The sequence below is a fragment of the Conger conger genome, chromosome 1 (assembly GCF_963514075.1).
Source record: "Conger conger chromosome 1, fConCon1.1, whole genome shotgun sequence".
NCBI lineage: Eukaryota > Metazoa > Chordata > Actinopteri > Anguilliformes > Congridae > Conger > Conger conger.
Window position 1 is genome coordinate 79,305,440 of NC_083760.1, and position 16,513 is coordinate 79,321,952.

The window sequence follows — 16,513 nt, forward strand, 5'->3', positions numbered from 1 at the left end:
AGGGGCGGTGTTCTGCAGGGACAGAGGGGCGGTGTTCTGCAGGGACAGAGGGGCGGTGTTCTGCAGGGACAGAGGGGCTGAACAGGGACAGAGGGGCGGTGTTCTGCAGGGACAGAGGGGCTGAACAGGGACAGAGGGGCGGTGTTCTGCAGGGACAGAGGGGCGGTGTTCTGCAGGGACAGAGGGGCGGTGTTCTGCAGGGACAGAGGGGCTGAACAGGGACAGAGGGGCGGTGTTCTGCAGGGACAGAGGGGCGGTGTTCTGCAGGGACAGAGGGGCGGTGTTCTGCAGGGACAGAGGGGCGGTGTTCTGCAGGGACAGAGGGGCGGTGTTCTGCAGGGACAGAGGGGCTGAACAGGGACAGAGGGGCGGTGTTCTGCAGGGACAGAGGGGCGGTGTTCTGCAGGGACAGAGGGGTGGTGTTCTGCAGGGACAGAGGGGCGGTGTTCTGCAGGGACAGAGGGGCGGTGTTCTGGTGTTCTGCAGGGACAGAGGGGCGGTGTTCTGGTGTTCTGCAGGGACAGAGGGGTGGTGTTCTGGTGTTCTGCAGGGACAGAGGGGCTGAACAGGGACAGAGGGGCAGTGTTCTGCAGGGACAGAGGGGCGGTGTTCTGCAGGGACAGAGGGGCGGTGTTCTGCAGGGACAGAGGGGTGGTGTTCTGGTGTTCTGCAGGGACAGAGGGGCTGAACAGGGACAGAGGGGTGGTGTTCTGCAGGGACAGAGGGGCGGTGTTGGGACGGCAGTTCGCTGCGCTGGGCTCTCACAGCGAGGGGCTGAACAGGGACAGAGGGGTGGTGTTCTGCCCCTCGTCCGCGTCGCAGGGGTTGAAGAAAGGCCGCAGCGGGAGCAGCAGCGGGCCCATGGAGAAGCAGAAGAGGGACATCATGGTGACGGCGTCGTAGAAGGACACCTCCTCCGCCTCGCAGTCCAGGAAGACCCCGATCCGGGTGGGCTGGACGGAGACGGGGACGGCGGTGGGCCGGGGGTCCGTGCAGGCCTGGATGACGCCGTTCTTCAGCGCCAGGGTCCACAGCCCGTTGGCCACGGAGGTGGAGTCCATCTCCCCTCGGCACACGTCCTCCCGGGCCACCCCCACCCTCCACGCGGTCTTAGAGCCCACCTCCACCTCCCAGTAGTGCCGGCCGTGTGTGAAGCCCTCCCGTGCCATCAGGCAGTAGTAGTAGTTGAAGCGGCGAGGGTTGTCCTCCTCCTTGCCTGTGTCCGTATTGTCCTCGAACCACACAGACGTGGAGGTGGAGTTGAGGGATAGGAGCGGGTGGGCTGTTTCAGGGTCGAAGCTGAGGGAGGAAATGTCTGTAGAGAGAGAGAGAGAGAGAGAGTTCAAGCACAGAAATGTTATCCTTTAACTGTGACTGTGAACAAGACCATTATGCCATGGAAAATTGATTTAACACATCCAGAGTACTTATTTATATATATTTTCTTCTTACAAAAGGTCACGAATCTGACTTTCTTTCGGAAAGGGCATTCTTTCTCGGGCATTATTTTACCGTGATTGCCCGTTTGTCAAGCATTATCTACTCTAGTGAGGAGTAAAAAGGAAGACAGTACTTGGGTAGAGGGACTTGTTCATGTGTTTCCAGATTCTGTACTGCAGAGGACCCACAAACTGGCCTGAGCGGACCTCACTGTTGACTGCTGGAGGGGGGATAAACTTCACCTGGCACCTGGGGGGGCGGGGGTGGAGGAGGAGGGCGTGGGTGAGAGAACGGAAGAGAACACAGAGTGTAATGAACTTACTGTATATCAGTGTATGATGGAGAGAGAGAGAGAGAGAGAGGGAGGGAAGAGATTCCAAGGAAAGGGGGTGAGAAATTCAGAATGAGGGATGAGAGCGGTTTAGAGAGAGGGAGAGGGAATTATGAGGAAAATAAAAGAGAAATAAAATTGGAATAAACTTAAACTTAAACTTAAAGAAGACGCACTTGCCTTTTTAGGAGATCTTTTATATCCTACAGAGAAAGAAAGAAAATATTTAATGTATTTGCTGTTTTAAAGTATTTGCATTTATGCATCCAATTAAGCAGCTGCACCCACGTATTAGCATGAGTCTTGGGGGTAGCCTGTAGCATAGTGGTTAAGGTAAATGACTGGGACACGCAAGGTCAGTGGTTCTAATCCCGGTGTAGCCACAATAAGATCCGCACAGCTGTTGGGCCCTTGAGCAAGGCTGCTCCTGCTTAGTCTAATCAACTGTATGTCGCTCTGGACAAGAGCGTCTGCCAAATGCCAATAATATAATGTGATGTGGTGTGCTGCTGCTCCCGCCCCCTCTCTATGCCTCCTTCACCCCCTCCTCTCTTACTTTCAACAACTTTGGACTGTCCTCTTCCTTCAGTTTGTTGTTGAGCGTGTCGATCGCCCTCTCCAGGTCCCGTCCCTGGTCCGCAATCTTTCGCTCCCTCTCTCTCAGCTGCTTCACCCTTCTCTCTCTCTCCTTTCTCAGCCGCTCCCGGTCCGTCTGCTCCTCCGTCTCCAGGAAGCGGTGGAGGTTTTCGTATTCCGCCCGCACCTCCCTCTCCAAATCCTCAAAGGCATTCTGGGACGACATCGCTTCTGAATGAGTGACACGTTAGCGGCGCACAAATGGTGACGGGCAAGCCTCCACGCCCCGTGTTTATGAAGCAAGCCGTGATGAAACTGTTCACATGATATGATTTGTTGACATGGTAACCACAAATGAGATTCAAATGCAATCACTGAAAAAAATGTGCCTGAAAGGGTACAAAGGCCTGTACCCCATAGGCACCTAAGATTTTACCCCTAGCCAGTAATATACACACTTTATTAGGTTATATTAGACTTCTACTGCTGTAGCCTATCTACTTAGAGTTATGATGCGTTATGTGTTCAGAGATGCTCTTCTGCATACCACTGTTATAATGTGTGGTTATTTGCGTTACTGTCACCTTCCTGTCAGCTTTGACCAGTCTGGCCATTCTCATCTGACATCACTAACAAGGTGTTTCTCTCTGCAGAACTGCTGCTCACTGGATTTTTTGTTTTTTGCACGATTCTTTGCAAACTCTAGAGACTAGTGTGTGTGAAAATCCCAGGAGATCAGCAGTTTCTGAAATACTGAAACCACCCTGTCTGCCACCAACAATCATTCCATGGTCAAACTCACTTAGATCACATTTTTCCCCATTCTGATGCTTGATGTGAACATTAACTGAAGCTCCTGACCCGTATCAACATGACTGTATGCATTGCGCTGCTGCCACACAATTGGCTGATTAGACAATCGCATGAATAATTTGGTGTTCCTAATAAAGTGCTCAGTGAGTGTATAATGTTTTTACCTTATTTGCTGGTATTTATTAGTACCCAAATAGAACAGTATCGTACTTTCCGGGTACATGTGGGAAATTTGTGCTCTAAAGAACAAAAATTTACATCTACTGTATGTTTATTACTGAGAGTGTGGATCACAAAAATCGATTCAGGATTGGGCCATATATTTTTACCCATTATAAGAGAAAAAACTTTCCTTGCCCATGTTTTTCAATGTAAAATCATAAAAAAAATTCGTAGAATTAAGTCTACATGGCCTGGAAAGCAGTCTAACATGGAAAATTCCCTTAAGAACAGTCAAATAAATCAAAACCTTGTGAGTTTCAACAAGACCTGGGTTAAATACATAATTGCTTTGGATTCAAATACTTTTCCGTGCTCTAGTGATCTTTCCTGGCACAACTGAGCCAATCGAGCAGACCATAAGGTGGAGTTCGCACTTTTTTTAGAGCACTTCATAGGTTCCAAAACACCAGACAAGAACAGTAAAGCTTAGAAAAATATTTGAATCCAGAACAATTACATACTTGACCCGGCTCAGGTTTCAACACGGATTCTATTTGGGCAGCATGTTGAAGCCAGCGTTGGCACATGCAGTACCTCCACAGAGACAGACTGGATATACGTTTCCCTCTCTTCGGTCCAACACTCGTCCCACTCGTGTCTGATTCCCTTAATGGCCTGAATGAGCTTCTCCTGAGGTGACCGGACAAAGAGAGCAGGGGGATGTGAGAGCACGGACAGGACTGACAGGAAGAAACAGGAAGAACAATGAATAATATCACACTCACACATCTTATTTTGTAGGTGAGTTTATTATTGTCCATGTACGTTAGTGTGTATGTGTATGTGTGTGTGAGTGAGTGTGGTGGGCATGTATGTGTACGTGAGTGTGCGCATGTGTGTGTATATATAATGTATGTTTACATACGTATGTCATATAAATGTCATTTTTAGTATCATATTAATTGATTGATATGCAAGGCTTTTAAAAAAAAACTGGAGTACACATACGTACATTACATGCAATCAGTAAAATCAGCAATTACATTTTAGGAAGGTATTGGAAGTTGTGTGGTCGGCGGTAACATAAAAACTCGGCAAAAGCACACAAAATTACCATACAGATAGCAAAAGCAAACGTGCTGGGCTTACCCTGTGGTCTGTCAGAAGACTGTTATTGCAGTAGTTGTTTGTGTCCTTAATATGATTGTTTGACATTCCAATTTCTTCGAATGGGACTTGTAAAGAGCAGCGAGACTGGGACTGAACGAAGGAGCAGAAGGAGGGGTTATAAAAGAGAGTGATGGGTAAGCGTGACGGAGTGGTAGCAAGGGTGCGTGATAGAAGGACAAGGGAAGGCAAATAAATCAAGGCAGAGAGGGAGAGAGAGAGAGAGGGAGAGAGAGCAGGAAGGTAGAGACAGGCATGAAGATTAAAAAAAGAAAAATTGACAGATGGAATATGGCATGTCTACAAAGAAAATACCATTCTGAGAAACAGAGTAAAAAAGATAAGAGATAAATTGTTCACACACGTAGTTGGACGTTGGACGGTGAAGTGCATTAATTGTTGGGTGGATGTGGCGGGGGGGGCATTCATATCTGGGGTTTGGGGAGGGGGGGGGGGGGGGGGGCGGTGGTTTGCAAAGGCCACAGCTGTTTGAGAGGGCAGCATAACAGATTTATGACATTGAGCATCCAGGAGAGAACTTTCTATTCCTGTCTGCCGGTATCCAGGAAATGGGAAATGGAAAAGAGGGAGTAAAATGGAGCAGAGTGGCTATAACAGGACAAAAGAGATGGCAGTGAATAGGGATGTGTGTAAAATAATATGTTTTGTTACCACTGCCTAAAGTTGTGGGGGACACAGTGCTTACCAGAAGAAGAATCCATAGCTTCCAACTGTAATCTTCCCAACAAAAAAAATGTCAGTCCAGAACATTGATTTTATAGACAATTGGGGAATGATTAAATATATTATTATTTCACATGTAGGATTTTATCAGCAAATTTCAATTTTTAGTTCCCTAATGTTAAACACTGACTTGCATTCAGAAACCATCACTTAAACTGCACAGCCTTTATGGCAGAGCATTGCAGATTCAAGCAGATTCAATTTTCCAGATTAACCACAGGAGTATGCTATTGCGTAGGGAGTTCAGAAATGTCCTGATGATTTTTATTATTACCGTTATTATTTTAATTTTCCCCTCAGATGTAGTTTTCTCTTATTTCCTATTTGAGGACATTACAATGGCGTATACGCACACAAAAACTCCATTACCCACAATTACAATGGCAGCCTGTTCCGGCAAATGAACTATATATCAGCGGAAGTAAACAACAAGCACATTACGCGACGTCGCTGCTGTTTGTTTTTGGGAATATCAGGTAAAAGAAAGATATATATTGGTCTACTTTTTGTTGTTCTAGGTTTGTCGTATGTTGTGTATTAAAAATATCACATCGTGAGTTTATCATAAGCGTATGGGCCATTTATATTTTAGAATCTGACTGACGTACAGCAGCTAGCTAGCAAGGGCTGGTTCACGGACTAGCTGCCTGGGACTAACTTCAGCATCTAGCTACCACCAATGACGTTTGGGAAAGGTCAATAACACAAGAAAAAGTTAGCATATAAACATACCGTATTTTACTATTACTGAACGTGGTGGGAACTATAGCAAGTTAAGTAGCAGTCACATCACAAAAGTAGCCTCGCTCGCTAACGTTAGCTACTTGATATAGCCAGTCATGTCCTAACTTATAAGTTTTCCAATGACACCAGGAGAACAAATTGTGCAGCTACGATATAGTAGCTTGTTGGCTAACTGTCCCATGCCGTGTATTAGTTTTTTGGTTTCAGTTGAAATGAACGGCCAAGCCGAAATAGACGTGGACTACAAACGGAAATACAAAAACCTCAAGCGCAAATTGAAATTCCTGGTCTACGTAAGTGTTTCAAATCCTCACCAATTGTACGTGTCTACGCTTGATAGGGTTGACCGAGAATGCAATAACGCTGAAACGATATCTAGCCGGTCTTAATTCCGCGCTCTGTGTTCATGCAGGAACAGGAATGCTTCCAGGAAGAGCTGAGGAGAGCCCAAAGGAAGCTGCTCAAGGTTTCCAGAGATAAGAGGTGAGGAAGACTTCAACAAAGAACACCTGACGCCTGTATCACGAAGTAGGATTACTGGGTTGGGTGGATAACTGCACAAAGTAAAGCCAGGGACTGCTTTTTTTAAACTTCACTCCATGTTCCAGATTTGGGAAGATTCTTGGTTATCTGTAATCCTGCTGCATGATATAGAAACATTATGTGCTACACATTATGTGTTTAATGACTGTGGTATTCCCTCTTCTTTTGCAGTTTTCTGCTGGACAGATTGTTACAGTATGAAAGAGTTGATGAAGACTCCTCGGGTAAGTCCCCGATACGCCGTTTTAATTTTAACTATGCCTTTGCGCCAACCGTGGTTGTTTTTGTCTGGATTTCAGCCAAAATGCATAGCCGGACTTGGTGCGTATTAGTTTTTGTTGTTGTTAGCAATGACACGCTGAAAGTTGTGAGGAATGGTGGTGTGGTGTTCTTTGTATGCTGCAGACTCCGATGCCACGGCCTCCTCAGAGAACAGCGAGGGAGAGGGACAGAGAGAACGGGAGAGTGGGAAGAAGTGAGTGTGAGAAAAGACCTGCATGAATCTCAGTGTCCGCATTCATCGTGTACCATAATTGCCGCTGTGACCTGAGCTATAGTGGTGTGTGTCCATATGAATGTATACAGTTAGAATATGCATTTTGGGTAATTTTTCATGCACTCTTGGAACATTGTTCTACCCGTTTTGTTGACAGGAGGAGAAGCAGCCCCAGTGTTCCTGCCCCTCCTCCTTCCTCATCCCCCCATCTTTCCCTCCTCTCTCACTCTGGGGTGAACCCGCTTCAGTCACCAGCCTCTACGCCCTACCTCAACACCGTAAGTGCACACCAGTGTCCTTCTCGCTGTATTGGGATAAAAGATCTAACATCTGTGGGCTCATCACATCACCCAGACGTTTACCCCAAATTCATTACTGCTCATTAATTGCCATTATTGCGTTAATCTCACTTTTTGATTGAATTGCCATTGGTGCTCTCGGTATGATTTGTCATGTGTTTGTTGCCTATTTTGCCATCCTATTCATGTCCTGTTTCTCCCTCCCCCCCCCCCCCCCCCCCCCCCCCCTCCCTTTTTTTTTTTCCTTCCCTTTCGAATCTTCACATTTTGTGTTGGGGAAACATGCTATGTGTGCGGGGGCCATTTTGTGTGCATGGCGGGTAGCTGCCCTTCCCCCCAGAGTATTTGGCTCCCCAAGCTGAACGAGTGAAGAAAGAGAGAAAGACAAAGACGGCCAAACACAAGAGAGACGCTGCGGGGAAGGTGAGCGGGAGGGGGAGGGGGCGAGGACGGTGACGGTGGCGGTGGCGGTGGCGTGCGTGTGCGCTACAGAGAGCCGTTTATAGGCACACGGCACATACTATTCCCTCCACTGCTCAGTATGCATAAGCTTGCCAGCCAGTAAAATAAGCCGTCAGTGTTCATTATATATAGACATGCAGGCATCCTACACAGGGGCTTGCAGAAATCCTTGCTCATTGGTAATAGGCTTGCCAGGATTGTTTAGGTATGAAGGCTAATGGAGAGCTATACGTTGTGTGGGAACTTTGTAGCTCCAGTGTAGAGGAAGTCTTGGGCATAGCTTTAGCTTAAGACCACAGCCATCAGAATTTGCTAGAAGCACTGTGTACATCTCATGTTGTGTCAAATGTTCTTTCTTTTACATTTGCGTGCAGTTTGCTTCATTGCATTGCATTAGAGCATAGAGGTAAGGAACTGGGCGTGTACCCTAAAGGTGGCTGGTTTGATTCCCAGGTCACTGTGATTGTACCCTTGAGCATGGTCCTCAAACCTAAAATTGCTTTAGTATCCAGTTATATAAATAGATGTAATGGGAAAAAAAAAAATTCAAAAAATTGTGTAAGTCACTCTGGATTGGAGCGTCTGCTAAATGCCAGTACTGTAATGTACACAGTCAATACCACACGGCTAACCCTAACTCTACACTGCTATGCCTATAACTAGGGCCACCAGTTTGTCTCCCCTTGTTTTCTCATGAAGCAAACTTCTTGGAGCAGTGGTACTCAATCCTGGTCCCTTTAAGGTCAGTGACCCATTCGGACCAAAGAAGCCAGGTGACCTGAGGCGACTAACCAACTATTTTAACCGATCGGCTGCCGTCCTACTCAAGTTCGAGCAGAACAACCAAGCCACCAGACCCCGTGGCGCTCCAGAGCCACAGGCTCAAAGACAAGCATTTACCCTTCTGTCCATGTTCACTTTATTTCCTCTCTCTCCCCATATTAGATCAGCTTACCGTTTTTATAAATGTCTCAAGTGGAAACTCTTGTATGGTATTGCATAATTAGTCCCTTGACTGTGCCGTTGGAGTGCCTATGGGGACCCCTGGTGGATAACCATAGAAATACAAGTTTAAATCCCTGCAGATCTCGTGGTGGAGACAAACAGGTGGCCCTACCTATAGCTATTACCTATATGCACAATATGAGTCTGTTTTGAGCTTTTTAAAGGTCAAAAATAAGATTACATCAGATTTTTGAACGGCCAAACTGCACTGCAAAACTGGCCAGTTGCACAATGTCCAGTGACCACAGCTGCCATGTTAACATGATTTCCATCACGCTGTGCATATTGGGGGTTTTTCCTCATTCTTTGGAGCACGGGTATGTGACACGGCCGCGTCACTGCTGTGTCCCCTCCGTCGGTTTGGGAGCTCACGCCTCGCCAGCTGTCACCCCACACACACACACACACACACACACACACACACACACACACACACACACACACACACACACACACACACACCCCCCTAGCACAGCTGCGTCAGTGGCCCTACACGCCCTGTACACGTGCTACAGGAAGCCCAGCTATATCTGTATATTTCACTGGGCGGTGTAGCGCTTTGAGTTCATTATTTGAATATTGATTTAATTTACATAAAGGGAATTTGTATTCGATGCATTTAGATACGCATAATTGCATTATTATATGTTGTTTGTTAAACTACTACTGTAATTGACAAGCAGTGAGTTCATGAGTTAAGAGTAACTACGTTACCCACAATGCATTGTGGAAAGCACTTCCTGAATTTAACTACGTGTCTTGAGAGAGACGAAATGCTAGTGATGTACACGTGAGATTCTGCTAAGTAAAGTCCGAGTGTTGTTTACCCAGTTTTCTGACTACATTTATTTGCCGGCTGGTTAGATTTACGGAATAGGATGAATCACTTCTGCTCATCTGTCGTTGTGGTGAAGTCAGTCCTGGCAAGCCTGGCCGTACACTACCATAGAAACCAGTGGAGGCTGGTGACTTCCAGAATTGAGGAGGCCATTTTTTTCCGCTTGCTCACTTCACTCGCGATGGAATGTTCCCTGTTCTCTGATCTGTCTTTGTGCTGGCCAAAGGCATACTATTTGGAGTGTAAGCTACAGTCAGAAAGTTCTGGCTGATGAAATTCATTGTGCAGAGCTTAGCCTTGTGCCTTCCTGAAGAAATGACATTGCTGTAAGCCTGCCTGATAATTAAGCTGAGAAATGACATTTGGATGTAATATAAATGCCAAGTGAACATGTGTAAAAGGCAGGAATTTTAATTATGTAGTTAAAAACAATTTTGTTTAGCTTACATTTTTCATTCTTCTACAGCTTCAACATGTAATCACCAATTTAATCAAGTTTAGCATATAAAAAAGATAAGATAACACTTTCTTTATCATCTGTAGTTTTATTCAATATATTTAATATAAAATATGTAAAAATATGGTTCCAGTTAGCTTTATCTAACGTTAACGTTATCCACTAGAGGGCAGCACTCTATTCGTATTTAGAGTGAATTTCCTCACAGAGCAACAATTCGGTAATTTGATATGGAAGATTATTAAATTGACTTGTAATATTGCGCTAGAATCTCGCCGACTTCCGAGGTAGTTTTAAGCAAAAGTGTTTGGCCAAATGAGCTATGAACTCCAGGGATGATAGCCAGGGGTGTTCTCTAAATTTCCTGAAAAGCACAAGTTGATAGGACACTCGTAGCCACTATGGCGAGTGTTTGTTTGACTGAAGTGACTAGCGAATTCTCAAAATGGCTTCTGTGTTGAATAGGAAAGGAAAGGATAGTTGATTCCAAATGAACCAGTAGCATGTGATTGGACGAACAAAATGTCAATCTTTCAGCCCTGGACACAATGCATGGTGAGGCCAGGCCTCCGTTGCCCACCCATTTTCAGTGATCTGGCCAATCACATATTGGCATGAAAAAAAATGCATTACATTGACTTCTATGAAAAGCTAATTTCCTAGGGGAGGCCTGGCCTCCCTTAATACAAACTGATAGGGAAATCTGGCCTGTTGCTTTACAATTGCAATATTGGGTTTTAGCCATGGGAAAATTTAGATTTATGAACAAAACTAAAATAATATGAATATAAAAAATAAAAAATATGTTTTTTGTTAAAATAAATAAATAAAATAAATATATTTATTGTTTTTTTTAAATCTCTCTCTTCTCTCAAATTATTGGGGAGGCCAGGCCTCCTCCACCTCTATGGAGGAGCCTCCACTGATAGAAACCCAGCGGGAGAGTGGTGATCTTGTAGCAGGGGATGCTGGGACATTAGCACATGAGCGTAGCGCAGTGTGTGGGTGGGGACGTGGTACATTAGTGATAAACACAGTGAGTGTGTCAGACTGTAGGTCCAGAGCCTGTGTGCAGTGTGAGGGATGTGTGATGATCACACTTGCATTTCCAGTCAAATTGAGAGCGCTCGCTCTCGTATACTCTCTCACCACCACATCTTCTCGCTATGTTGTCTTATCTTATTTCCTCTTCCCTCACTTTTCCTGCTTCTCTTTGTCTCTCCTCTTTCCACTCACTGCTCACTCTCTCTTCCTTTACCCTCCCTCCACGACGCCCTGGTGCCGGTGGCTCCCTCTCTCCCTCCCTCCTCCTCCCTCCTCTCTTCCTCCCCTCTCTCTCTCTCCCCCCTCTCTCCCTCCTCCTCCCTCCTCTCTCCCTCTCTCCCTCCCTCCCTCCCCTCTCTCTCCCTCTCTCTCCCTCTCTCTCTCCCTCTCTCCCTCCTCCCTGTTCCAGGTGGTGGGCCCCTCGGGCTCCAGCTACCCCGGGGGCCAGGCGGGCCCCGCGGCCTCCAGCGCGCCCTTCAGCTGGGTGCCGCGGCAGATGCTGAGCGGCGACGTGGCGGAGGAGGAGGGCGAGAGCGAGGGAGACAGCGACCGGGGGGAGGAGGAGCGGGGCGAGGAGGAGGCCGAGCTGGTCATCGACATTCCCAACGAGTGAAGGTGCGGGTCCCCGCTGCGGTGTGAGGGGCCCTGGCAGTGTGTGAGGGTCCCTGCTGCTGTGTGTGAGGGTCAGTGTGAGGACGGTGGGCGTGTCCCGGGCTGTGCGGGAGGCAGGAATGTCAGACAGCTGGGGTGTGTACAGTCAGCCCCGGGGGGTATGCAGCAGGCCCAGATCCAGCTATGCCACATTTTCCTGATGAAACCTGTTCATCTGCCCTGCAGGAGGCCGACAGGCGCCCCCTGCTGGCCACTGCAGGGTACTTCAATTAAAAATCTCTCAACGTGTCCTTGCTTGTGTTGCTTTATGGAAAGTCTGGCTTTATTTTGATCTTACTCTCTCTGTCTCACCTGCACACAGGGGACACCGCGCAGGAAGAAGGTTGCATCTTCATTTTTTATTTTTTTTGAAAACTGAAAATAGTACATTTCTTATTTTTAAGTAAAACAGTGTCAAATAAATTGATGTAAATAGAAATGGTGTGTTTTGTGTCACTTATTGCCCTTTGCACTACAACCCTTGGTCACTGAACTGGATCCAAATGTGGCCAACCCCTGTGATCAGGTGCCTCAATACCACATCTCCAATTCATACCTACACGACTACACTGCATATTTCAATACAACAATCAATAGAAATACAGGTAATACACGTTAGACAGTTGTTGCATAACAACAGAATCCAATACGGTGAGCAGACACAATGAGATGCGTGTTCAGTTCTCACCACAGCACTTTCACTACAGCACTTTCACACCGGTGAGTAGAACAGTGAAGCCTGCCAATCATTCTGTTTCCCAGCAACAGCATTCAGGCCCTGGCATTGTTTGAGAATGCAGACTTTCAGGTCACAGGCCTAGGTGTGGAGAGAAAGCAGTACTCGTGTGTACTTAAAAACCAACCCAGAGGTAGAAACGCTGCCAGAACAAGTGAGTTATTAGAGAGGGAGGGAGGGAGAGAGGGAGGTTGTCAGGGAGGAGTGATTACTCCCCTGGTGACAGGAACGTGGGTGTGTACCGGGTGGAGCAGGGAGCAGTGAGGGGGAGAGATCGAGTGAGAAGGCGAGTGTTTACCCGACCGAGTGACTGTGGCAGAAAAGCGGAGCAGAAGGCAAGCCCAGGTCTGTCCCTCGAGCCCGACCGCACCGTCTGTAGGGGGGGAAACATGGCCGTCGTGGGAGGCAGCGCCGGCTGGCTGTTCGTAGGGCTTTGTTTTGGCGCGTGGGCCCTGGCGGAGACGGACGCAGGCTTCTCGCAGTGCAGCCAGAGCTTCTATAAAGGGACGCCCCCCGGGGGCCTGAGCGGGGGTCACCTGCAGGCCCGCTGCCACCGCCCGGGCTCCGGCCCCTCCTTCGCCAGCCTGCACAGCACCTCCTGCGACAGCCCGGTGCTCTCCGCCTTCTGCCTGCGCAGGACATGGGGAGGAACGCACGCCGGGGTGGGTACGATTCACCTCACTCTCTCTGCGGCGGAGCACGCCGCCAACAAGTGCTTTTATTTTATGTTATTAAAGTTTTGCTATGCTATGTTTTTTATCAGCAGAAATAATGTCGCTGCTTGTGCTTGGCGTGTCTCCGCGTGGCCTTGCTCGGTTCATTTTAATGTAGTCATTTTACGGTAATAATGATTTACTGTGGCCCCCTGGTTTCAGGAGGACGGCGGGCCTGAAGAGGACACTGAAGATGTGCAGGTATCGACACGTCTCAGTTTATTGCGCTGATTGCGTGAGTTAAATGCTAAAGACTGGCATTTGTCCTGGTCGCTGCATTTCCATTGACACCTGATTTTACTGTTCAGCAACGAATATTAATACGGTGACAATACAATTGTGAACACACACACACATACACTCACACACACACACTCACACACACACACACAATCACATGCATATATAAATGACTGCTGGTAGAACAGGTTCTGGTGGTGTGAACCCAGATCTCTAAAAAATAATTGTGAGAAACGGGTGTGTCTAAAAATGCATCTTCAGGTATATTCTGGAGAAGGAAAATACAAAGAAAATCGAAAAGTGAAAACAAAGCCTTTCGCATTGTTTGAACATCAGTAAACTTAAAGAGCCTTTGGTGATGCAAGCAAACACACTTCTCATGTTACTTTTTTTGTGAAATTTAGACATTGCTGGTAATATGATCATTTGCCAGCATTTTTATCATTTTCTTTGCTGGGGAGGAGGGGGTGTTAAAGCAACATTTACTCTGTTTAGTGTCACTGTTTTAAAACGGTTTAGTCACTGCTGGGAGGTTACATTACATTACATCCTGTTAAAATAAACACTGAAGATGCACATGTACAGTATACCATTGGCTTTTTTATTTTTAGACCATGATTGACACCGGAGGTACTGTGCAGATTATTCCGTATATTTAATCTTATTTGATCTTCTTTAGACAGGAACGGAGGAACAAGACGAGTCCCAATCTGACAGAGCGGATGTCCCAGTCACGACGCCTGCGCTTCTTAGACGGGACGGATATAACCTTTACGCTTCCCCTGACACACCCGCTAATTTGTGGGATGCCCTGCTTTCGGAGCTGGTCAGAAATACCATCCACCCGCAGTGCGGGGCGTTAGGGGGCGACCTCTATGTGCTGACTGGCAGGGGGGCCGCGGGAGAATGGGGACAGGGGTGCGAGCCGGGCCTGTTCTGGTCCGCCATGTGCTGCGTGGTCCCAGACGACGTGTCCGTGTTCAATGTGGGGGTCGTGAAGGTCGGGGAGGAGGAGGCCAGGGTCCTGGATGTGAAGGGGTTGGAGGAGGTGGTTGGAGTGGAAGGTGCCTTTTCTGGGGATTGCGGGGAGGCCGGTGGTGGGGGTGGCGGGGGCGTCGTCACAATCGCTCTCTTCAAAAGTGCACTGCAGCAGGTCGCACAAATGCATGACGCTGCCGCACTGCCAGACTCTTCTGACGGGCTAGCAGAGAGCGCTACACTAGCAGACTCCTACGATACGCTAACAGAAAGCGCTACACTAGCAGACTCCTACGATACGCTAACAGAAAGCGCTACACAAGCGGACTCCTACGATACGCTAACAGAAAGCGCTACACAAGACGACTCCTCTGATACGCTAACAGAGAGCGCTACACAAGCAGCCTCCTACGATACACTAACAGAAAGCGCAACACAAGCAGACTCCTACGATACACTAACAGAAAGTGCAACACAAGCGGACTCCTCTGATACGCTAACAGAGAGCGCTACACAAGCAGCCTCCTATGATACGCTAACAGAGAGCGCTACACAGCCAGACCCCGTGGAAGCGCTAGCAGAGAGCTCATTGGCTGAGAGCGCAGCCACTCAGAGCGCAGACGCACCGAGTGAGGAAGCGGAAGGAGGGAGCGCCACCGTGCGTTCCGGCCCTCTCAGCACCCGCGAGGACCCAAACGCCCACGCCTCCGCCCCAAAAATCAGCGAGGAGCCGCAAGGAAACAGCACTTTGCTCTACCTCCTCTCCTGCTCCCTGTGGCTCATCACCGCCCCCCTTCGCCCCGTCACCTCCACCCTCGCCCAGCTCCCCGGGCAGGTGACCCACGTGATCCAGGAGGACCTGGCCGTGCTCTCCTCCCTGCCCGGCGGGGCGTGCTCCATCGTCTACAACGTGGTGGGCGACGCGGCGTTGGGCGCGTTGGGCGCCGTCAGTTTGGCGGGGAGAGCGGGGGCCGCCTGCGTGTCCCAGGTGTACGCCTGCACCTCGCCTCTAGTGGGCACTCTCCTGACCACCTGCCAGGAGGGCGTGACAGGCGTGGGCACCCTGACGTCAGACGGAGCGGGCATTCTTGGCTGGGTGTCGAACAGGGCCTGGTCGGTGTCCAAGTATTTTGGGGGGCGAACGTGGGAGCAGAGCAGGGACTTCCTGTGGGCGGTCCTCGGGGAGCTGGGGAGCCAGTCGAAAAGGGTGGGCGGGGGATTGGGAAAGCTGGCTCTGAGAGGGGGCAAGGGTGTGGCCAACACGGTGTGCCTGGCCGGACGCGTAGTGGGGGGTGTGGTGACGGTTGCCGTGGAGACCGTGAAGGAAGTGTTTGGAGACGACTGACGTTCGTGTCGTAGCTTTACCGACACGTTCACCTGCGTCTGTGACCGGCTGAAAACTCTATTTTTTGATGAGAGTTGAACAGCTGACAATGCTATCAGAGTTTTTTTATAAACAAAATACTACTACTGAACAAATGAGGAGCTAAGAACCAGCAGTGAGAAATCTGATGACGTTTCTCCTGTGCTGCAGAACATGGTGGCGGGAAGGAGTGTGGGGTTGGCGGAGGATATGGCTTTGGGAGTGTTTGGAAGCGATGGTACTGTACTTTTGTACTTTTATTGATATGTTCACGTTTTGATATTGTCTGATAACTGATTACTGTTTTGATGATAATTAAACTCCTCATACCACTGTAAATGTCCTTATTAACAGAAGAGCTGAACGAACAACAAGTGAACTACAAAATCTGTAGGAACATTTTGTGCAGAATGTATTTGTAAGTAATGACAGACTGACAATAAAAAGGATGGGTTATGAGTAGTATGACGGGGTATGAATGGATATTTGATAGCCAGTCATCATAAGTTATTTCTTTGTGGGGTGGAAAGAAACCGCAAACACTCGATAATAATTTGGTTCTGTTGTTGTAAAATGTGTTGTATTTCCAATTGTCAATAAATTCCTGTTGTCATACATTTGCTTGTGACGTGTTGTAATTTTGTCTGTGAAATACTTCATACTAATCTGTCAAGAGCTAACATTGCAGAACTGTCCTCTGCTGTCCGTCGG

At 48.0% G+C, this 16,513-nt stretch overlaps 3 protein-coding genes across 4 annotated transcripts; 2 read left to right on the forward strand and 1 right to left on the reverse strand.

Moving 5' to 3' along the window:
- Positions 1-478: 478 nt before the first annotated feature.
- si:ch73-54f23.4 (zinc-binding protein A33) lies at positions 479-6,437 on the reverse strand. The gene is made up of 8 exons (XM_061253348.1): positions 6,292-6,437; positions 5,196-5,227; positions 4,472-4,582; positions 3,917-4,012; positions 2,328-2,561; positions 1,952-1,974; positions 1,574-1,689; positions 479-1,315 (listed from the first exon to the last, which is right to left on the reverse strand). Exons 3-8 carry the CDS (start codon positions 4,535-4,537, stop codon positions 762-764), a joined length of 1,089 nt encoding a protein of 362 aa, XP_061109332.1. The 5' UTR covers positions 4,538-4,582; positions 5,196-5,227; positions 6,292-6,437; the 3' UTR covers positions 479-761.
- On the forward strand, positions 5,589-12,211 carry ino80e (INO80 complex subunit E). 2 transcript variants are annotated; one of them, XM_061253349.1, is made up of 9 exons: positions 5,589-5,709; positions 6,185-6,270; positions 6,390-6,460; positions 6,692-6,744; positions 6,926-6,995; positions 7,174-7,294; positions 7,640-7,738; positions 11,531-11,736; positions 12,095-12,211. In XM_061253349.1, the coding sequence occupies exons 1-8, from the start codon at positions 5,634-5,636 to the stop codon at positions 11,732-11,734; spliced, it is 780 nt and encodes a 259-aa protein (XP_061109333.1). In that variant the 5' UTR covers positions 5,589-5,633; the 3' UTR covers positions 11,735-11,736; positions 12,095-12,211. The 2 variants fall into 2 exon arrangements, with proteins under 2 accessions (XP_061109333.1, XP_061109334.1); XM_061253350.1 differs by having other exon boundaries at positions 5,602-5,709; positions 6,171-6,270.
- A 470-nt stretch (positions 12,212-12,681) lies between these two features.
- On the forward strand, positions 12,682-16,419 carry LOC133134684 (uncharacterized). Its single transcript, XM_061251007.1, has 3 exons — positions 12,682-13,170; positions 13,384-13,449; positions 14,141-16,419. The coding sequence occupies exons 1-3, from the start codon at positions 12,898-12,900 to the stop codon at positions 15,782-15,784; spliced, it is 1,983 nt and encodes a 660-aa protein (XP_061106991.1). The 5' UTR covers positions 12,682-12,897; the 3' UTR covers positions 15,785-16,419.
- The last annotated feature ends 94 nt before the right edge of the window (positions 16,420-16,513 follow it).

Coding starts and splice junctions, on each gene's coding strand:
- si:ch73-54f23.4 (XM_061253348.1), bottom strand. CDS start 4,537: ATGTCAAACAATCATATTAAGGACACAAACAACTACTGCAATAACAGT. Junction 2,562..3,916: donor TCCAGTCTGTCTCTGTGGAG/GTACTGCATGTG, acceptor ATGTCGTCCCAG/AATGCCTTTGAGGATTTGGA. Junction 1,316..1,573: donor GAACAAGTCCCTCTACCCAA/GTACTGTCTTCC, acceptor CTCTCTCTACAG/ACATTTCCTCCCTCAGCTTC.
- ino80e (XM_061253349.1), top strand. CDS start 5,634: ATGAACTATATATCAGCGGAAGTAAACAACAAGCACATTACGCGACGT. Junction 6,745..6,925: donor AGTTGATGAAGACTCCTCGG/GTAAGTCCCCGA, acceptor TGTATGCTGCAG/ACTCCGATGCCACGGCCTCC. Junction 6,996..7,173: donor GAACGGGAGAGTGGGAAGAA/GTGAGTGTGAGA, acceptor TTTTGTTGACAG/GAGGAGAAGCAGCCCCAGTG.
- LOC133134684 (XM_061251007.1), top strand. CDS start 12,898: ATGGCCGTCGTGGGAGGCAGCGCCGGCTGGCTGTTCGTAGGGCTTTGT. Junction 13,171..13,383: donor GGGGAGGAACGCACGCCGGG/GTGGGTACGATT, acceptor CCCTGGTTTCAG/GAGGACGGCGGGCCTGAAGA. Junction 13,450..14,140: donor CACGTCTCAGTTTATTGCGC/TGATTGCGTGAG, acceptor GATCTTCTTTAG/ACAGGAACGGAGGAACAAGA.